The sequence below is a fragment of the Monodelphis domestica genome, chromosome 8, assembly GCF_027887165.1.
Source record: "Monodelphis domestica isolate mMonDom1 chromosome 8, mMonDom1.pri, whole genome shotgun sequence".
Classification (NCBI taxonomy): Eukaryota; Metazoa; Chordata; class Mammalia; order Didelphimorphia; family Didelphidae; genus Monodelphis; species Monodelphis domestica.
The window spans coordinates 87688618-87712706 of NC_077234.1; the positions used below are offsets into that span (position 1 = coordinate 87688618).

General features: G+C 33.1%; 1 protein-coding gene across 1 annotated transcript in view; it reads right to left on the reverse strand.

The window, feature by feature from the left end:
* Positions 1-24089, reverse strand: part of PARD3B (par-3 family cell polarity regulator beta) — a 1280476-nt gene that overhangs the window by 776344 nt on the left and 480043 nt on the right. Inside the window, exon 3 of the mRNA XM_001365888.4 lies at positions 22252-22423. Within this exon, the coding sequence (XP_001365925.2) occupies positions 22252-22423 (172 nt within the window). The remainder of the gene's footprint in view (positions 1-22251; positions 22424-24089) is intronic.

A 24089-nucleotide genomic window follows, 5' to 3' on the forward strand; every position in this document is an offset into this window, starting at 1 on the left:
GAATCAACTGTGCACAAGTACTGTTATATCTAAACCCTGCAAAGGAAAAATGAAGAGCAGGCTACTTCCAGCCAAAAATAAATTAGATAAGGTTACTTCTATTCAGAACACAGAACTTCAACCCTTAGGGTAGAACCCTCTTTCTTCATGATGCCAATGATGAGACCACAGTCACATTTTGACATACTAAAGATGGGACAGCCCCAAGTAGCATAGTAACTACCAGGGAATTGGTAGATGACTTATATGAGTTTCAAATAGGAGCCTACTATGAGTTCCTCCTTCTATTCCATAGTTTAAGGTTTAAATGCTGTCTAGAAATATCAGAAGTGCTGCTCTTATCGAATATAAGAGATCCTACTAAGTCAAAGATAGTTCTAAAAGCTTTATTTTTTTCCACAGCATCACTTACATGATATCTTAGTTTTAGTTTCATTCTGTCCTCAACATAAAATTATTGTAATATCATTCCTGACAAAATCCAAGAATATGAAAACTATTTAAATTATTCTCACATGATTAATAAGAAGGTTGAAAATACTTATAACAAATGTGATATCAAAATAATAATACATTGGCATTGTCAAAGAATTCTTAAGTTTGTCCTTTAAAATGAAATCTGACCCTTTTTTATACTATTACTATTGTTTTATTTACTAAAGTTATGACCCCACTATTAATGAGAAAAATATTTCTCAGAGCTTCAGAAAAAAAGTAAAAGATGAAAATTGCCTTTTATATAATTTTAACTTGTGTGCTATTATGATGTGGGAAGTGAAATAATAGACCCTTTCCCCAAAATAAATTTATTCACTATGCATATATATATATATAAGGCCAAAACCAAATATTTTTTGCTTTTTAAGAACTATAATTATATTTGAAATCAATAAAGTAAAAATATTAAGAATTCATCAGGCTTGTTCTGTTGTACATATATTTAACTGAAAAAACTGTCATTGGTTCTACCAACATTTACCAATGTTGCTCCTACTCTCTTCCATGGCCCCATTTGAAGGAAGCACAAGTAACTACGCACTGAATAAATAATCAAGCTATGTCTATTTATATGAAGGAAAGGAGAAAGCTGAGGCAATTATCCAGATTATCTAAGCAAAAAATTAAATTTAAAAAACACACTATTGCCTCAATTATCTGAATAGTTAAGGAAAAGTTGTTTTATTTTCTCTTCTTTCCTTGAGTGAACTGGAGAGTTCAACTTCATGTTCTTTTCATGTTCAGACTGCCCCACTCAAAGACAAATAGTCACTGACACCACAGAAAGAGAATGGAAAAGAATTGAATTATAAAAACAGAATCATTTTTGTTAGACATATTGACTTTTGGCCTACCTTGATTTTTCTTACAACTTCTACAAACATTCTCAACCATTATAGTAAATACTAAAATTTCCTCTAAATCTCATTTCTGATGCTGCTCCTTTTTCTCAGAAAACATTCCCTTATGTCTCTTCCACATGGACAAAGTTTTCTATCCTTCCTCAAGTGTTCCAAGAGGACTTTGGATTACTTTTTAATTTTTTGCTGGCATCACATTTTGCCTTTTGTTATGCTCTCTGCATATATGTATGTTTCCAAGAAGAATGTCAGATCATAGAAGGTAATGACGAAGTTTTTTCCCCACATTTCCTAGCAAAGGGCCTATTATATATCAGTATGCAAGAATGATTACACAATAAATATTCAATTGATTAAAAAACCTTAACAAAATATATTGATCTAATTCTAATTAGAAACATTAGGAAATATATTTAATAAGTTGCTTGAGGGCAAGACAGGTTTCACCTTTGGCTTTTCTGTGTCCAGTATTTGGTCACATTCTTATTAGTTTGGTAGTGTACAAGAAATTCTAAAGCAAGGTCAAAATAAATACAACACTGAAAGAAATTCTCTGTCAAGTTAAAGATAAATTATAGAAAAGATAATACGATGGATAAATCAGGATAAAGATGACCAAAATTACAAGCTCTATTTTCTAAAACTCTTAAAAACAAAGGGATGGCCATCATTTACATGAGCCTTAATTTTTTTTAAACTTCTAGTTCTAGAGTTATATTTTTGTTTCAAAAATCTCAGGTTATTGTAAAGGAAATCTAAGAGAGGATTTCCTCTCTGATTCTTGATCCCCAACCCACTCATAACTTTAATTTCATGTAAAGATTTCTACTAGGAAAGGATAAACAATGAATTCTTAAAGCTCATAGTTATAGTTAGAGAGAAGAAAACAAGGAGAAAAAGGAGCAAAAACGATTCAGTCAAACCAAACAAATATCTAAAGATTCTCTTTTCAGCACCTCAAACCCAGTTATTCTGGAATAACAGCTAATTCACATCATATACTTCTTTCTCATTTCTTTTAGAAATGAGTAAAATAACAACTTTTCCACCTATAGCACAAGAAGAAGGAATAAAAAGGCAAAACAATGTTTTCCACACTGTCATTCTTAAACTCTAAGACCTCAAAAGTACATATTTTAGTTTAGCAACTGCTAAGCTCATTTGATAGAAGTCATCAAAGACACCAACTTCTTAACTCAAGGTCAAAACACATTCTCTCTGAATGGTAACTAAAGTGAAAAGCTTGCCTGCCTCCTATCTTCAGATCATGGTAATACAGTTTAATTTAATTTAATCAATTTATTTATTTATTTGTTTGTTTGTTTATTTTTAAAACCCTTACCTTCCATCTTGGAGTCAATACTGTGTATTGGCTCCAAGGCAGAAGAGTGGTAAGGGCTAGGCAATGGGGGTCAAGTGACTTGCCCAGGGTCACACAGCTGGGAAGTGTCTGAGGCCAGATTTGAACCTAGGACCTCCCGTCTCTAGGCATGGCTCTCAATTCACTGAGCTACCCAGCTGCTCCCCTATTTTCTTTTTTAAGTTTAAATAGATCTCTGTTTCTTAAAATCAGATGAAATAAAAGCCAATAGTTTACTATATTTCTTTTTAATATTGCTGAACAAAATCTGCAGAGGAAATCAAAAACAGTATTTCCTCTAACAGCATAGAAACCCTTGAACCAGATTATCTGGAGCAAGACTGTTTCAGAGTATTTTAAACCATTAAGTAATACCATTGTTTTTGTATTAATGAACCAGAAAGATAGAATGCAATGAAATATACTATCCCAAAAGTCTTACATTGTTGTTTCATGCTAATAACTAATGATAGGTAACATCTATATAATACTGTGTTGTTGATAATCTTATTCAATCATTTCAATCATGTCTGACTCTCCATGAATCAATTTGGAATTTTATTGGCAAAGATACTATAGAAATTTGCCACTTCCTTCTCCATCTCATCTGACAGGTGAGGAAACTGAGGGAAATCGGGTTAAAGATTTGTTCAGGGTCGCATAGCTAGTGTTTGAAATCAAATTTAAACTCAGGAACATGAGTCTTCCTGATTTTGGGCTTGGAATTCTATTCAATTTGCCTTTTATAGTAATTACTATGTACCAGGTACTGTGCTAAGCTCTTTATGATTATTGTTTATCTCATTTGATTATCACAAGTATCCTAGGAGATAGGTGCTAAAAGAGCTATTAAACCTTTTGAAATACTCTGGATAATCTAACCTGGGTATATTATACATATAAATTAAACCCAGCAAAAAAAGATTCAAGAAGATTTAAAACAAAGGGCTTCACGGTGATTTTACAAGCATATTTTAAAAATAATGGAAGTCTCTAGGTCTTCCATTTCAAAATACTTTCTTACATTTTGAAATACTTTTGCTATAGCTTACAAACTAATTTAACACAGATAACTATCTATATAATACTCTGATCACCTTTTGCTGATTGCTATATGTATAGATATGGATAAATATATAAATGTATAAGTATATATTTGTATATATTTTTTCTTTGGTTTTATTCCCCTTGTTTTTTCTTACTGATGAAGAAATCTAAACATTCTAGGTATGTCACTGGGACAAACTGGATGGGTATAATTTTCCATGATGCATGTGTGATATGTAACATTTAAAAAAAATCATTATACTTATGGCCACCTGTGAGGTCCCCTTTTATCTGGTAAATGTGAGAATGGGGCATATGAAAAAATGGTAGCTTCTCCTGTGATAGTATCTAAGATAAGATCTGTCCCTTTCCTCTTGGCTCTGGAGTTATGAGAAGAAACAGAGCTTAGCTGTGGTATAGCTTCTGTCCCTTTCATTGAGATACAATGAGACTAGCTTAATTTAAAGTAGGGGTACAGAAAAAGGAAATAACCATATTTGTGTATATTGGGGTCTAATTCATCATACAGCTTTATCAGATAAAGTAAATGAGAAAATCCTGAGTTAGCCTTGAAAGCGTGTCCAACTCTGACTGACTTGTCCTTAAGATGGATCTTCCGTAAATAATTAAATTAGTGCTTTCTTTTCTATTCATGTGGGCTGAAAGAGAAAACATACACACAGAGTCACATCTACACACACACACACACACACACACACACACACACATATACACACACAGACATCAGGACAAAATCAAAAGACTAAACATTGGATTGAAGTTGACAGCAAAAAGGAGCTCTTTGCATGTGGAAAGTATCACTGGTCATGATTCCTGAATTTCAAGATACAAAAGAAAACAAGTAAGGTGATTATAAGTACTTTGTTGAGAGAGAACTCAGCAAATTGCAAGATAGGGTTGTGTAAGTCCAGTGAATTATAATATTAGAATCAGAGGTACAACTGTGACAAAATTTTACCACGAATTCACAATGAAAAAAGTAATTAGTAAAGTAGATACAGAGCCTTATTATACCCTCAATTCTAGCAACTACATGTACCAAGCCAATGGCAATTATATGCAATCATATGTTGGGTTACTTTAGATAAGAGGTTATTTACTTTTTTGGATTACTGAATCCTCTGGCAGTTTGGCGAAATCTATGATACTAACCCTTCTGGGAATGTTTGTTTTTCTTAAAGAACAAAAACAAAAAACAAAAACAAAACCCTAAAACATAGGATCGTATAATGGAAACCAATTGTATTGAAATAGTTGGGTTTTTTTTAAGTTCACAGACTTCATGGCCAAATTATACCAAATCAGAAAACATTTGTAATGGCTTATATTGTGCTAAATCATTTTTATTTTATGTAATAGTGGTTTGGGCATTGTTTTTTAAATTTTTTTGTAAGGAAGCTAGGAGAAAGTAGTAGGAAGAAATATTTTACTTTCTTGCCATTTTTCTTTTTCCTTCCTTCTTTCTTCCTTTTCCTGTTAATCATTAAAAAGCAGTGGCTTAAGTTACTTTTTTAGTATCCAAGGAAATATCAGATTCATATGACATGCAAAATGGTGTTTCACCTACAATGTTCATTATACTTTTTGACTATGCCTAAACAGAACAAAGTCTTTACTTCTATTCAAGACAATCTGTAAAGGAGACATTAAAAATCGGTGGTCTGATATCAGTTTGAGTCTAGGGAAGATGGTCTTCCATAAATTTTGTTTCTTAAAGGAATCAGGAGGTTGAGTCTCAGTATGGGTCTGGAATTGTTAAGAGGCAAAAGGGAAATTGATGAATTCTGTTTTGGGGGGAAATCCCAAAATCAATTTACATGATGAAAAAGTAAAGGAATAAAGATGACAGAATTATCATTTTAGTACTTTCTGATTTTATATGTTGAAATAGAAAATTAAAATAAAAAATTCCATATTCACTTAATAATCACTTATTGTTAAATTACAGTGGCTTCAGATACTAAGTAAAACAGCAGGATAAATAAAATACCACATTCAAAAAGAAGAATTTTAACTTATAGATTACAAAAAATGTAAATATCATTTTAAAAAATGACCATTTATTTAAAAATAGTGAGAAAAAGCAAAGCTACAAAAATATGAAACATTTTTCCATATCTATATCTCATTGTATAATCCCCAACCAACTCTATGAGAGTTCTGTAAAAATGTAAATGATTTGACAGAAACCTATCACATCCCTACTACAAGGTAGCAGAGAAGTAAAATTCCCAAACTTGTAAAAATAGTCATTAATTTCCTTTCAAAAAATGTTTTATCTTATTTTTGTGAAATCTTTTAAATATCTGATAGAGGTATGCAGTTTTTGAGATTTACTCCTTTTTGAAGGCATCTTTGGTTCTATTCCTTTCAATTTTAAAAACTGTGTTTAACACAGATGTTTCTCCCCCTCTTCTCCACCAGTTTTTAAACTACTGTGAATACCAAAGCATAAATGGTGCCAAACATAGGTTAGAATTCAGTCACCTCATTAGTACTTTATTTCATTACCATGCTGCCAAAGTATATGCCAGATCTTTGTTAGATACATAGCAATAACTGATTGATGATAGGACAGCAAGGTTACCATAGCTAATTACAACATCATTCATCTACCTCTACATGGGAAAAAAACATTAGTCTGGGAGCAGGATGAGATGGGGTTGAAAGAGAGCGAATGAGGAAAGAAAAGAGGAAAAGAAAAGCTATTCTGTAGCTGTTAAGTTTTGAGTAATCAGGCCCAACAGGAAACAAATAGGATGAAACTCCATGACCAAATTATGACTTATGGATCTATCGAAGCAAATGACCCCAATTCCCTCAGTAATTTCAGAGCTGGATTTCACAGCCCACAGCAGAGTGCTTCCAGCAATAAGAAACCCGTTATATGCTTACGTGCTTTGTAGTAGGAATTCAAAGGCTCAATCAACAGCAAAACCGATACTGAGCTTTAGTTCTGCTCTGTGTGTGGTGTAAGTGTATTTGTCTAAGATCAGATGCCAATATTTAAATTCACATTATGGGAAGAGTTGGTACTTAAGATACTACACCCTAATTAAAGTAAAAAAAAAACCCTCTTCTTTTTTCCTTTACCACCAACTATTTAAGATCAGTGCAAAGAGGGGTTTTATTTCGTAAAAATTCAGAAAAAATGTTCCCATATGTTTCCTTTATGTAGCAAATTAGTAAATTAAATAGAAAATGGGCATTACTTTCAATCAAAATCCATAGCTATATGAGGTTCTCTGAAAACTTCTGAAAACAAAAACATATGAGCTCAGTATTTTGAAAATAATTATACAACAAACATAAAATCAGATTTCTTATTGCAGTTATGTAGAAGCACTAACACACATGGAAAGAGTCAAATGACTGAGGCACTTTTTAGATTTCAAATCAAAGACAAGAGCTGCGTTCAAACAGGAATAAGCTCATCATCTATGTTTTTACTAATATATAGAAGAAGGAATCAAACATCTTTAATAAAACTAATTTATCTCAGTAAGGGATGAACTGCAAAAGCGTGGCAGAGCTAAAACAATAATTTTAACAAAGTTAAAAGCACTATTTATGTGTATACATGATTAAAATTGTTTCTGCAATTAAATTATCCATAAAAATGGGGTTCCTTCTGGATCTCTTTGTTTTTCTGCCCACTTTAATATAAGTTTATTTAATAAAGTCAATACTTTATTATCAATATGAATGAAGCAAATTATTAACAAGATTTTTTTCTGAATGAACAACCAACAAATATGGAAGAGTTTAGGATTTTACATCAACCTAGTTGGGTATAGGGAATGCTGATGCTGAGTAGAATATAAGTACACTCATGATTAGGAATGACTGGTTTTACTTCCACTTTTCTACCTCAACCAGACTGTGTCTTTTTGGACTGCATTTAATTTAACATTTCATAGATCCATGCCTCCATGGACAGTTTAATTTATACTGTCCCCTGGTGGCCAATGGTCTAGTGATGAACCTTTTCACACATTTCTTGGCTGTTCTTTGTACACAAACATACACTGTTTCTGGGAATATGATGACAGTCTTTAGGACTTGGTAGGATACTTTGCTGGCATAGCATTTATGACCCCAGAATCACTCTATGTGGATAATGAAGGAATCAAAGCAGAAGGTTAGGAGTAGATACTTCAAATATAAAATTAGGAATAAGAAAAAAGAAAATAAGAAACAAGAAAAAAAGTTTTTATTTAATAATCTTAATATATATCAAATTAGGTTTTATTTATATTCAATTTAATCTTTTTCCTGATATAAGTCATATTTTAGATTTCTAAATTATAAAAGTGATTATATCCATATCTGTATATAAACATATACATTATACAAGGTTATTGTATAATTTGGTAAAGGTGTATTTTTTTAATGAATACATTTCTGAAATCTTTTATTTTTATATCACATACATTTCCCACCGTGTCTTCTCTATTTTCCTTACCAAAGAGCTATCCCTTAGGAATAATAACCCTGAGATATAACTATAAAAATTTTTTTATGAAACAAAAATATAGAATATTATAATTCTAATATATTTAGCAAGATATTGTAGTTTTTAATTTCTTAAAATATCGATTTTTAATTTTCATTGAAAATTTAATCAAAATCAAATTAGAATTTCAAAATTATTCAATTCCTAACTTTTCTAATCAATAGAACTATAATTCTGAATATAACTTAAATTATATTCAAGTGATCATTCAACAAGGTGCATTCTCCTAGATTCCTCCCTAATCCATCACTTTTAATAGTTATTACTGGGCTGATAGCTCAAATTGTGTGGCAAATAGGGGGGGTTCCCTAAAGCAAAATTCATTACTATTATTTCTTGATATTTTCAGCAACTCATATAGTTCAAAGCTATTCATTCATTTCCATGGGAGAAAATATAGATGAGTTCAAAATTTCAACCCATAGCAGTATGTTAATTACTTAATTTAAAAAATTTGATAAACTGTGAGACTAACCTAATATTTTTGGGAAAATAAACTTTCTCAAAGTTTTCATTCTAAATTATCTTTTTCTCTTTTAACTGTAAACTTCCACTAAAAAAATAAGCAAGCCACATTGTAAAAACTGCCAAAACATAGAATAGATATTTTTTTCATTCCTTACATTTTTTTCTTTCAGTTCCTTTTGATTCTGTTTATAGGAAGGTGAGAAGCCACAATAATTCATTAAGTCTATATATAACTATTTATAACTGATTACCACTTGGCACATTCCATTCAAATCTCTTTTTCTGTTGTTTTAAAGCCCACATAGAGTTTCCACTATTCCAATCAGGAGTAAAATCTTTGATTTTTTCTTTCCTCTACAGATATAAAGAAGGATCCCTAAAGCCGCAGGAGGAGTAGAAGGAACAGGAAAAGGAGGAGAATAAGGAGAAGAACCAGCAGCATCAACAACAGGAGCAATAATGAATAATAAAAATAAATAACATTTATAAATGTCTACTATATGCCAGGTACAGTGCTAAGAGCATAGAAATGATTTTTTCATTTAAATTTCACAAACACATTGTGAGGCAGGTATTATTATTGCTATTTAATGCATGAGGAAACTGAGACAAATAGATTCAGTGATTTACCCAGGATCATAGAGCTATTAGGTGTCTGGAGTCAAATCTGATTCTGTCTTACTGACTCCAGTCCCAGTCCTTTATTCCCTACACCAATTACACTCCCTAGGTTTCCACCACCACAGTCACATGCATATACCCAATGACATAACACATGGAGACTTCCCTACCAAATTCAAATTAATTGGAGACATTTTCCTGGGCTTTGGTAAGAGATATAATGATGTGATAGCTATTTTTACTTTAACTTATCCTTATTGTAATTCTTCTTTGCCCCTCATTAATTCATAAACTTTTGATTACAGGTTTTAAAAATTATCTACAATATTGATATACCTCCTATGAGTAACTGTTTATATAAAAATAATTCTAAAATTCCATACTGTGTAAAGGGAACTAAAATCATCCAAAGTTGATGGTACCAGACATTTATGAGTTGGGTAACCTTGAAGGAAACAGTTCCCACTTCTGCCATTATGTACCCTTTTTCTTTCCTTTTTTTAAAACCTTATTTTCCATCTAAGAATCAGTCTTTCACATTGGTTCCAAGGCAGAAGACTGGTAAACGTTAGAAAATGGGGGTTAAGTGACTTCCACAGGTTCCCAGAGCTAGGAAGAGCCTGGGACCATATTTGAATACAGATTCTCCCATTTCAAGGCTTGGCTCTCAAACCACTGAGCAACCTAACTGCGCCCAGGCTCCCTTTTCTTTAAGGGTAATAAATAGAGGATTTATAAAGATCCATCCAGTTCTGAGATTGTAAGGCTCTAGAATGATTTAAGTACCCTATCCTCTTTGACTACACAGTCTTACATTTTATAAACCTCTATAGTTTTCCAGCTGACAGGGTTTCTCCCTTATCAACTGTAAAGGCCAAGCCCTATTCTACTTCCCACCTGACTCTATTCAACACAAAATCACTGTCTACTAAATACAAAACATCATGCTGTGTTGGAATAGGAAGAAAAAAATTATAAAGAAGCTTTAAAATCTTTAATTTTACAATGGAAACTGGCATATCCTTCTCTAAGGTTTATCAAATGAATATGTTATTTCATTTGATCCTAATGAAAACACAAAGAAAATATTGCAATTATTTTTATCTCCATTCTGCAGATGAGGTGAAGATGGCTTGCCCATAGCTAGTAAGTAACTGTGTTGAAATTCAAACTCAGATCTTTCTTTTTTCAAGTCCATTCAATATTCCCCCTTGCTGGCTTTATTAGAAGACCAAAATGCAAGCACAAATATCCATACTTTAAGTATAAGCATTATCAATGTCAACAAAGGGAGAGTTTTAAGATGGAATGAAGTGACTTTAGTTTACCATTGGGGTTTTTTGTCATGAAAAATTTTTATTTAATTATTTTAAAACATTTTTACAGGGTTACAAGATTCAGTTTCTTTCCCTTCCTCCCCTTTCCCTCATCTGTAATCTATTTGTAATTCCACTGGGTTTTATATGTGCCATTGATCAATACCTATTTCCATTGGAAACTATATCCCCAATCATATGCCCATCAAAACATGTGATCAAGTAGTTGTTTTTCTTCTATATTTTTATTCTCACAGTTCTTCCTCTGAATTGTCCTGGATCATTGCATTACTACTAGTGAAAAAGTTTGTTACAATCCATTGTATCACAGTGTATCCATCTCTTTGTATAAGGTTCTCCTAATTCTGCTACTTTCACTCTGAATCAATTCCTGGAGGTCATTCCAAATCATATGGAATCCCTCCAGTTCATTATTCCTTTGAGCACAATAGTATTCCATCACCAACATATACCACAATTTCTTTAGTCATTCCCCAATCAGAGGGCATTCCCTCATTTTCCAGTTTTTTGCCTGTCTCGATCATGTGGCTTGTGGCCGCGTGGTTTGCATTTTGGTGGTTTGGTGAGTAGTTTAGGTTAATTCCTTTTTCCATTACTTCATAAAACACTATACTCCTAAGATACCCCTCATCTTGGAGGAGGCCTCATGGCTGGTAGCTGAGCTAGATTGAGAAGGCCCCTTGGCCAAGGTCTCTGAATTCCTGCCTGGCTCAGCCCAGGCTGGTACAGTTAAAATTCTATTTCCTCTCTCTTTTCTTCTTAATTACGTCCCTCTATTGTAGTTAAAACCACTATAAAAATCCTAAACAACATGAGTAATTTACTGGGATTGAAGTAATCCCTGGCAACCACTAGTATAATATATTCAGACAGTAACCCCTTAATTTTACCCCTTACATGCCACCACAAAAAGAGCAAGGCTATGAATATTTTTGTATAAGTTTTGTACAAGATAATAAGTCCTTTATTATCTCTTTGAGGTATGAACCCAGCAGCGTTATAGCCGGATGAAAGGGTAGGCAGTCTTTCAGCACTCTTTGGGGAGAGTTTGAATTTCCCTTCCAGAATGGTTGGATCAACTCACAACTCCACCAGCAAGGCATTAATGTTACAATTTTGCCACATCCCCTCCAACATTTATTACTTTCCTTTGCTATCACGTTAGCCAATCTACTGGGTATAAGGTGTTACCTCAGAGTTGTTTTGATTTTCATTTCATTAATTATAAATGACTTAGAACACTTTTTCATGTGCTTATTGATAGTTTTGATTTCTTTATCTGAAAATTGCCTAATCATGTCCCTTGTCCATTTATCAATTGGGGGATGCAAATGGAAGAAAATATACAAACTATTTAAAATTAATACAAATTATCAATTATTTGATTTCTAATATTAATAATACCAAATTTAAGTGAATGTCCAGCTTATTTACCATATAAATCAGTTACACATAGAAACAAATTTTGTTAGTTGTTTTCTGACATTTTAGAATTAAGATTTTCTCTCTTTCTCCTCTCCTCCCCCTCTTAGTAGGTTCTTACTGTTCACAGATCCCCCATGCTGCTTCCTTTTTGCCTCAGGTAGTCTGCTGCCAAATGAGAGTTTGTAGATTTTCTGCCACTTCTGCTTGCTTTACCAGAGTTGAGTGGCTCACTCTGGGCTAAATCCCATTGAGTAGATTCTTTGGCTCTGGTGGAGTTGCATCAAGTTGGACTTCTCTGAGTTCTGCTCGTTTTCAAAGGTGTTGTGCTATCTGGGCTAGTGTCTCCCCTTACACCAGTGAGACATGTTCCTCCTTTTTTCCTTTGTTTAGAAGTCATTTATTTTCTTTGTGTGTGTGTATGAAGGGACCAAGGGAATAGTGTCCTTCACTCCACCATATTAGTCATGCAAACTAGGTCAGACAACTTTAAAACAATCTCTCCAGGGATCATTTCAAGACTTGCAAAAAGTTTTTCATCACAAAAATCCACAATCTACAAAGAAGGTTCTATAACTATAACTATCTCCAATTTACAGATGAGGAAAGTGAGATTGTGAGAGATTAAATGATTGGCCTTTGATAATACACTCTAAAAGTCTAGAGGAAGAATTAAATTTAGGACTCTAGTCTCTAAAAACAACAATTTTTCTATTAATCAATTGCTCACTCCAAAAGAGAGAAAAAGACAAAGGTTACAAAAATAATTGCAGGGAGACAGAAACAAAATTAGATAAATGGGAAGACAAAAAGACTCAACAATGGGTAGAAGGTGATATATAGACAGACACAGAGAGACATAAGAGACTAAGAAAGACAGACAAAATCAGAGAAACAGTAAAAAAAATAGACACACAAAGCAAAACATGGTGGACATAGACAATAATAAAGACAGAGAAAGGCAGACAGAGAAAGAGAGATAAAACAAAAGTCAAGAAACTGATAGACACAAACAAGAAGTATTTTTATTCCATAAACAAAAAATATATCTTCCTATTCCTGTACTGCTTTCCAATTTCAAAATCCTTTCATTGGAAAGTAAGTAACATTTATATAGCACTATTTATAAGCACCTCTCCTTAGCAAAACTGACATGTCTTATGCCTCATCCCCTAGGCACCTTTCTGTTAAATGACAGGAAGCTAAACCAATCAATTAATCAGTGTTAATAGGTATGACTGTGATAACATTTAGCTCTCAGGCAATAAATTTGTGTTTTAATATGAGCTTCCTAGAGACAATGCCTTGACTAAATGGTGTGATTATAATAAGGGAAATTTTAGGCATTAAGGAAAACTAAGGAGAGAATATTTCATGGCAGGTGAAACACTGATGTCTCTCACTACTTAACATAGGGGTAATGAAACAGGACCTTTGTAGGACTAAGCTCAACTGTGTATTATTACATACAAGAGCTGCTCAAGGTTCTTTGATTACTTAAAAAATCCTTCATTCTATTAATATAAAAGAGGGATTCTTAACCCTCTGTGTGTTACAGACACACTTCCCTTCTGGGAGTTTAATAAAATATATGAATCACTTCTCAGAACAATATTTTAAATTAATAAACAAAGACATATGGTATTGAATAGGAAACTCATTATGTTAGAACATAGTTATTGAAATATTTTCTTTTTAATCTTTTTATCTTGAGAAATTTTTATTTAATTATTTAAGTTTAAATATTTTCCATGGTTACATGATTAATTAATATTCTTTCCCTCCAATCCCACCAACACCCTCCAGTAGATGATGTGCAATTCCACTGGGTTTCACATATGTCATCGATCAAGACCTATTAAAAAGCAATCATGGTCATAAATTCCATAGTAAGAACTCCCAAACTAAAATTTGCTCAGAATATCTTCTAAAAAACTTGTGAATCTCTTTGACAACTGGACCTCTATAATATTCTCCATGTCGATAAGAAGAGTATTATTAGTAAATTATCTCAATGGTGAAACTTATTGAGAAATAGTCTATGACTTTAATATATGCATAAAACATACCTTATGCTGATGAGCATGTAAAGCAGTGATTTGTTCTAATGGTTCTTTATTTTTAAATCCACAAATAATAAACAAAGAAATATATCTGTCAGAACTCTCTGTTAATTTTATAACAGGATGAACTGTGCTATGGAACTATAAATGTAAAAATCTAAACTTCATCCTTTGCATATTTTTATCAATTACACTCTTGATATATTTCTGAATCTGTGTTATCAAGACCATACAGGGTGTTGGGAACAGCTAGGTAGATTGAGAGCAAGTCCTAGTGATGGGAGGTCTTGGGTTGAAATCTGGCCTCAGACATTTCCTAGAAGACTGGGCAAGTCAATAAACCCCCATTCCCAATCCCTTAACCATTCTCCTTCATTGGTACACAATCTAAGACAGAAGGTAAAAGTGTTTTTTTATTAAAAGACTGCATAAGGACATAAGCACTGAGATGCAGAATGATAAATTAGAAAAGAGTAATGGCTTGGGAATGAGAGGACTTGGATTTAAATGCTGTTTTGTGATTACAATTTTGTGGCTGTGGGGTAGTCAATGAACCTGTCTGGTGCTCTGTTTTTAAAATGAAGGGCTCATCTATTCCAGTAATACTTTCATGGCCCAAAGATCACACAATGGTCGAAAATTACTTATATCCTTTAATTTTATTTCCGTTAATAATACTATTTATGATTTCCTCCCTCCAATCCTTTAGCATCTTCTATGTTTTCAGATAATGTTAAAAGCAATGCCTCAGGTTTTATTGTGACCCCTCACCCAGCATAGATTCTTTGTAGGTTCTTCTCCTAGCCCAGTTTTATTTTCTTAAATGATATTTATACTTCCTCAACTAGAGTAACCAATATCTAGGTCTGAGAATCCAATTCTGTGATTATGCTGTCACTGATGATGAGAAAGGCTAATTCTGAGAATAGGATCCATTTCTCATGATTTTCTAGCTTTCCCTCCAGTTTCACTCATAAATGATCTTGAATGAAAAGGTGTTGTATGGTACTAGTAACAGTGGTCTTGTTTCCCTGGCTGACTATGCCTGGGGGAGAGGAGAAATGGATTCTCTGATGCTCTGTACATGATGAAAGGTTCCAAGTGCAACCTCAGCAACTGACCCAGTTGTCTTGAGTACCTATGAAGATTAATAGGTTGACCACTGAGTTTTGAATTATTTCAGTATAACAATTAATGGAATCAATGAAAAAATAAAATAAAAAAGGCTTTTACTCATATATATTTTAGAAAAATGAGAAGGTAAGTGCTAAGCATCACAAAGTTTTTATACAGCTCAAATACAAGAATTTAGTAGTTATTGCTATAAATGTAAGATCCTGATCCAGCAACTAACTGATAGATGAAAGAAGGAAACCATACCAATCCAGCCTTTATTACAACAAATCAAAAGACCTCAATGGCCTGGTGAAGTGAAAATAGTACTAGATTTGGAGTTTGAAAATCTGGGCTCAAAGCTCAACTCTCACTATGTGATTTTACATAAGTCATTTAACCCCTTTGAGCCTTAATTTCCTCATTTGTAAAATGAGTTAAACTAGATAAGCTTTTCAAAGTACTTTACATTTATTACTATTTAGGGTATTACAACAAACCTGTGAATAAGGAGCTATTATTAAACACAATTAATAGCTGAGAAAAACAAAGTTGAGAGATGTTAAGTGAATTGCTCAGGAGTCAAAAAGTTAGTAAAATGATTTCAACTCAGATCTTCAAAATCCCAGCTCTATACTCTAATTTGCAAATCTAATGGTATGAGATGACCTCTAAGATTATCTGGATCCAAATCAGTTTAATTGAAATAAATTTTAAAAGAGGGTGCTATAATTAGTGGAAGATGATTCTAAAAAAAAAAAGAAACCTCTTGTTTTCTTTTCGGCATCAAACATAATCCTTTGATCAGTTGACAACAAATGTTTTTATCTAAAATAAGAGACTGTTAAGAGTTGTAGAAGGACAAAGAAGACAAATTCTTTAAAAGGGCAAGAAGGGGAACAACTTTAGATTTAGACTGCTGAAGCCAAGATGCTTACTTATTAAAAAAAAAGAAAGAAAAAGAAAGAACATTACAAGAAGCAGGAACAATTTTAGCTTTCTTTTTCTCTTATTGCCTTGTTTTCCTTCCATACCATTTGCATAATGGGTAGAGAGATAGCCATTATGCAAATTGAAAGATCTGGCTGAAGTCAGAAATTGTGCTCCAGATAAACAGAAGCCTATACAATCTCCTTTCTGGCCACCTTCAGCCATCCCTATTGTGATATATCATTTAATACGTTTTGCTTTAGAAAGAATGGTGAGAAAAGAATTAAGACTTTATTTCATGTCTTTTTCTAAGGTCTTAGACTGAAAGAAGAGCTATAATTTTTTTTACAGGAAATTGGGCTGTATCAAAAACACTGTAGAATGGTAGAACTGAACTTCACAGAATATAATTTATCTGCTCCTTTTATAATTAAAAACCTATGGGAGCTGCTGGGTGGCTCAGTGGATTGAGAGTCTGGTCTAGAGACAGGAGGTCCTAGGTTCAAATCTGGCGTCAGACACTTCCCAGCTGTGTAACCCTGGGCAAGTAACATAACTCTGTTAGCCTTAGTTTCTCATCTATAAAATGATTTGGAAAACGAACCAGCAAACTACCCCAGTATCTATGCCAAAAAAAAAAAACCCCAAATGTTGTCATGAAGAGTCATATATGATTGAATTTCAACAAGAAGCCAGAAGAGTAGTCCAAGGTCCCAAGGCTCAAAAGTAGAATAACCAATATTAGATCTTAGAATTCCTGATTTCAAGTACAGTACAATTTCACTACATGTATCTACCCATTCAATTCAGTTCAATTCACCTCAATAGCAAGTTTTTATTAAATGTCTTCCTAAAGGCTATATGCTAAGAGCTCCAAATAGAAAAGGTTTGCTAGATAGTCCAATGGAAAGAGAACAGAGTTCAAATATGGACTCAGACTCTTAGACTCTTACTAGCTGTATGATCCTGAGCAAGTCACTTCCCCTGCTTGCCTCAGTTAACTCATCAATAAACATGAGATGAAAAAGAAAACAGCAAACCACTCCAGTAACTTTGCCAAAAAAATCCCAAATGGGATTATGAAGAGTCAGACATGACTGAAATGACTGAACAAACAATAAGTAAAACAAACAAAAAATGAAAAAATGAGCAGGTTCTAGTTCTTTTAGAGATTAAAATCTCCAAAGAAGCTACAAAATATATTCAACTAAGTAAGTAAAAAGGCTTTTGGTTTTGTTTGATTTTTTAGGGGCATTGGAGGGGCAAAAGCACTAACAACCAGAAAGTGCTGCATGAAACCTTGAAGGGAACAAAGGATTCCAAGTGATGTTATAGAGAAGGAAGAAGATTTTAGGTAGAGCTTACAGACTCTGAAAAGGACTAAAAAAGATTTACATTTCATTTCAAATAGGATGAACTATGTCTAACATGGTCATCACATTTCTCAGAATTCCCTTTGCCACTCAAGTATACTCTCCTTTCTGCTAGCATGAGTTACCCTAATACTGGTTAGATACCTTAATAAACATTTTGTAGACATGCTAAAAAGAAAGGGGAAAATGAGAGGGAAAGAATTCGTGAAAATAAAATTCAAAAAGTACTGATTGGTAACTCAGAAAACAAATATTGACCTTAATATTACTAATCTAAGACTGTAAGAAAATAAAAGAGCAATTTCTCAAGTTACACCAGTGGAAATGTTATTTTGTTGAGGAACAAATATAATTTCAATGAAATATTTTCTAAGCATCTATTTGTTCATTCTCTTATCCCATTAACTTCACATAAAGATTTAAAGAGGTAAAAATACATTGGAAAAAACCCTTGTTATAACAAGATAATTCTGAATGAAATAACTTCTCTGTATTTCTTCATTTTTAAAAAAGCAGCAGTCATCACTTTCAAAGCTAGAATTCTAAAGTTCTTTCCAAAATTCAAGATCTGACCTTAGTGTTAATAATATAAAGTGATCCTTATTTTTTGTCCACATTCTATAGAGAACTGTCACTAAGTCAAAATTGCCTTTTTGGCAATTTCAAAGGGGGTGTTATGCTATTTGAAAACCTTTCTCAATTTTAATATGTTGGTAGAGTCCCAAACATAAATACTGAGTAACCTGTAGTGTGCTTCTGAAAATCAAACAATTGATGAGCACTTATCAAGCACCTAGCAAGTTCCAGTTATTATATTAGATGCAGGGAATAAAAAGACAAAAATTTTTTTCTCTCCAGGAGAGTTTATTTTACCAGCAGAAAAATATAAGCAGAGACACATATAAGTCAATTCAAACATTGCAGGAGTTGGATGAGGGATTACCCAATAGAATGATGGAATTCCAGGACCCATTCCATGGAGTAGGGCTGAGCTTCTCTGAACACTTAGTGACACATATACCTCAGGACTGAAGGACCTGGGTTTTAAGATGATGAGTTAATTCTCCCATTAGACTCTTAGGGCAGAAACAATGATAGGAAAGGAATGAGGTGGGGGTCCATTAAACAAAATGGTTCACAATAAAATCAGGAAAAGCAATCGATGCAGTAGCCTTCAAAAGCAGTGAAACCACCTTCTAATGTTCATACTGGCCTATCTGCCAATTATCTAAGGACTCTCTAAATTTCTCTTTTAAACTTTCCATGATGAAAGGGAAGGGGTCTCTTCCCAAAAGTTATAGCACCAACAGCGTACATTTGTATAACTCACCTTGGGCTTAGACCTCATTTCTAGTCTCTGGCTTTGTATTTCTTTACCTGAGCGTAGATGAGCTAAGATAGAAGTTGTCAAGTTTATAGGAATATGTCAAAAAATATGGACCCAGAAGGAGTGTGGACTGAAGATGAAGGGAAAATTTCAGTCCGACATTTTTTAATGTTTCAGTCTAGTGATTCAGGCATTAAATCTTTTATGCTTTTTGTATTCCAAATTCTTTTTGTCTATTTAAATATTTCATAATAAAGTGTGAAAAAGATATTTTTATTAATTCTTTCTCTTCCTCCACTCCATTTCTACTCCTTTAAGAGGCAAACAATTTAATAGCAATTATACGTTTGAGATCTCATGTAACATATTTCTATGTAAGGTATGTTGCAAAAGAAATTACAAAGTAGAACAATAACAACAAAGTTTAAAAAATATATTTCAATCAATAATCAGTGATCATCAGTACTATTATGGGTGCCTTCGAATTCTTTTGAATGATTATCATCAGAGTAGCTAAATTTTTCACAATTGATGATCTTAAAATATACTCTCACTGTGCACAGATTCTCCTGGTTCTGCTCACTTCATTTGCATCAGTTCATGTGAAATGGTTTTCTAATATGGTTTTTCCAATTTAAATCTTAAATATGCAAGTGGAATTTGTGGAATGGGAGAATTAACAAATGGACATTCTGCATATGTTTGACTGAAATTTAGATCAATCCATTTCAATACATATGTGCTTTAAATTACCATTCACTATTATCTTGAATTTTATTCTTACATATCCTTTTTCTTAATCTAATTTTCTCCTCCTCCTTGCTGCATAGAGAAAGTATTGTAAGGGTAACTTATGTGAGAAGAAAGGATATCCTTCTTTAGTTCTTTTCTTTTCATCACATATGTTGCAAGTCCTCAAATTAAATACCCACTTTTTCTTTTATCTCTGAAGGATTATACTCAGTTTTTCCCAATAGATTATTTTTGGTTGTAATGCTCGCTCGTTTGCCTTCTGGAATATCAAGACCTCCATACCTATACTGTAATAGCTTCTAAATTTAATGTGATACTGAATATAGCTTCATAGTATGTGAATAATTTCTTTCTTACTGCTTAAAGTATTTTCTCCTTGACCGGAGTGTTCTGTAAATGGCTATAATATTTGTGGGAGTTATCATTTTGAATCGCTTTGAGGTGGTAATTGATAGTTTCAATTCATATTTTATCCTCTTCTTCTAGGATACTGGGTTAGTTCATCTTGATAATTGCTTAAAATTAGATGCTTGGGTTCATTTTTTATTATTGTGGCTTTCAGGAAAACCTGTAATTCATAATGATCTCTCCTCAATTCATCTTGCAGGTCTGTTGTTTTACTAATGAGATTTTTCATACTTTCTTCAATTTTAAGTTCTTTTTTAATTTATTATTATTGTTTCTTGATACCTTGTAGATATCAACTCTACCTTGTAGAGTTATTACCTTCTATTTGCCCAATTCTAATTTTTAAGGATTCATTTTTATCAGCAAGCTTCTGTATCTCTTTTACACTTAATCAATTCCACTTTTTAGGGATTATTTTCAACAATAAATTTGTTACCTTTTTTTCCATTTGGCCAATTCTGTTTTTGAAGTATTATTTTAGCATTTTTGTGGCTCTATTACCAAGCTTTTAATTGTCTCTTCATAATTTTCATCTTTCACTTTTGCTTTTTTACCTAAATTTTCCTTTACTACTCTTATATGATTTTGAAAATCATTTTGATACTAACCTTCAGGTTTTCCAATTCTTCTCAAATGAAAGTGCTCCTCTCTATCCTTGAACTATAAGTAAGAATTGAGTATAGGTAAAGGCGTTGTCAAAAAGTATCTTGTCCTACATCTATACTAGCACAGTGGTACCCTTTAATCTATTTCTGAGCAGTTGACAGGTCCTCTTACTATTTCTTGTTGAAGAGTTCCCAATGCTGGGCTACTTCCGTCATTAGCATCTAATCCTACCACTGGTGTTTCATCCAGGTTCCAGGTAGGACTCCTCTCTGGCATTATAGATCTCTCTTTACAGCTGCCTATATCATTCTGGGTTTGAAGAATGTCTCAATATCACTTTTTGTCATCATGGCTCAGTCTTTACTTTTTGTTATCTTGACTACTCCAGAAATGAAATAGGGGAATTATTTTTAATGTTTTTAGAGATGAACTTTGGGAAATTTCAGCTAAGTGCTTTCTAGACTCTGTAATCTTGGCTTCACCCCAGAAGTAAATATCTCTTTTATTCATAATTTGCTGTTTTGTATTGAGGAAAGAAATTATTTCCCTATACTTGATATACATTATACACTGGATACCTTTGTGATAGCTTTTGCAGATACCCTAGATGTGAAACAAATTTAACCATTAAGAAATCCTCCCTAGAAGTATAGAGATAATGAGAAAAGAAGACATCTCCTTATCTTCATAGGCCAGACTACATCAAGACTAAAGGTGGTCCACATATGAGACCACAGAAATGAGAGATGTTCTAGTGAGAGAAGAAGTTCTGAAAGTCTCCCATGGCAGCATTAGTCTATTGTTAAAAAAAAAACAAAACAAATAATGGGCAATTTTATAAAAGAGACCCTAAAAGCTAGGGGAATCAAGGAAGGTTTATGTAGAAAGAAGAACCAGAGCTAAGTGTTGAATGAAATCAAAGATCCAAAAGGAGGTGATGAGGAGGAAGTAAACTGTTGGCAAAAGGGACAGTCAATATAGAAAGGCACAGAGATGAGAGACAAAATGTGCTTTGTGGAGAATATTAAACTCAGTTTCCTTAAAATGTAATGTATTGGAAAGGGGATAATGTAAAAGAAAACTAGAATGCTTAGTGAAGGTGGTGAAGTACTTTAAAAGGCAGATGAATCCATCTTCCATCCTATATGAAATAGGGAGTCATTTGAATTCATTGAATAGGAAAATGGTATGGTCAGATGTGTTTGTATTTTAGGAAAATTATTTTAGCAACTATGTAGAGGATAAAGACTTGAGGTAGAAAGAATGTTTCGGGGCCACTGAAAAACTCAATACATGAGAAAGGTGACAAGGGCCTAGGTTTACTATTGCCATCTCAGTATCATCAAAACAAGTCATGAAAATGGTCATTTTAGAGGGAAAGAAATGAAAAGGAAATTTTTAAAGGAAACAAGGTAAAAGGCTATAAAGAAAGGCATAGAAATAAAGTACTGTGTAACACAAATTTAACTTCTATAACAATCAATCACTTCAGACATTGTAGGTACCTTACCCATATACTCATACATACCTAATTTCAGAGCAGAAGTAGTTACTTCAATTTCTCCACCAATGGGTTTAAAGGCAGCCAGCTGTGTAGCAACTTCTGCATCAAAAGAATCTGGGCTGTGGCTCTCTGTTAAGTTTCCACTAGGGCTCTCAACCTTATGAATTGATTCTTGTTCATCAAAGACAGCAATCAGCTATAAATGAATTAATAAAAAAGTTATTTTACACAATATTTACTTTATGTCAACCCAGAACATACCAATTTAAATTCCATGTTTTCTATTGTTTTTAGATTAAAACATTTCTTAAGATCTTTATGAATAACTTTAAAATTCTCACTAACTTCCTTAGATCTTGATAATTTCATGTTCTCTGCATTGGACTCTGTACTTTCCCCAATCTCTTCTATTATCTAACACATTAGGAGAGAAATTTTCAATGAATTTTTCAAAGCAGGAGAAAATATTTAGGTCAATACTAATAGTAATATCTCATATTAATGAGTCTCTGAAGGATTATGAAGCTCTTTAGACAGATTATTTCATTAGATCCTCACAACAGATTTGTAAAGTAGGAAAATATGAGAGATGTTAGCCCCCTCTTCCATATGAATAAACTTTGGTGATGACCAAGTTCATAGTTCTAATAATGAAATGGGTCTGAAACCCAAATTTATAATTCCAAGCCCAATGTTATTTATAGCTTATCAGGATAGTTACAACAAACATCCTATTCCTTATGTTACTGAAAACATTTCCTAAATAAAAACAGTGATCACCATTAGATAAAATGATAAAATTTCTGAAGTTAGAAGATACTTGACAAAAAATATGATCTCATATTTACAGTGTACAGATGAGGAAACTAAGACAAACATTAAGTTGATTTGGCCAAAGGTATGCTATTATTTAATACCAGAGTATAGATTTGAATCTAGTTATTTTTTTATTTCAATTTTATTTCGTCAATTTAGAAAATTATTCATTGGTTACAAGAATCATATTCTTTCCCTCCCTCCCCTCCACCCACCTTTCCTTTAGCCTAAGTGCAATTCCACTGGGTATTACATGTGTCCTTGATCAGAACCTATTTCCATGTTCTTGATGTTTGCACTAGGATGATCATTTAGAGTCTACATCCCCAACAATATTCCCCTCCACCCATGTGATCAAGAAGTTGTTTTCCTTTGGTGTTTCTACTCCCATAGTTTTTCGACTGAATGTGGATAGTGTTCTTTCTTGTAAATCCCTCAGAGTTGTTCAGAATCACTGCATTACCACTAATGGAGAAGTCCATTACATTTGATTGTACCACAGTGTATCAGTCTTTGTGTACAATGTTCTCCTGGTTCTGCTCCTTTCGCTCTGTATCAATTCCTGGAGATTGTTCCAGTCCCCATGGAATTCCTCCAGTTTATTATTCCTTTGAGCACAATAGTATTCCATCACCAACATATACCACAATTTGTTCAGCTGTTCCCCAATTGAAGGGCATCCCATCATTTTCCAATTTTTTTACAACCACAAATTGAACCCAGTTATTCAGATTTCAAAATTTATTGGATTTTGTTTAATGGGATGAGGGTAGGGGTTGCCACTAGGTCACCATGGTTGATTCTAAGAAATAGGTTTTTCCCCCAATTAGATACAGAAACATTTTTTAAGATTCTTTTCTAACATTTTTTTAAATTCAGATTCTCTCCTTCACTCCCTTTCCTCTCCCTCTGTTCAGGATATAATAAAATCTGAAATAAGTTATACTAATGCCTTCATTCAACATATATTTCCATATTCCATAGTATGCTATGACAGAAGATATATATCACATACAATAGAAAACTCATGATGGAAATTAAGTGAA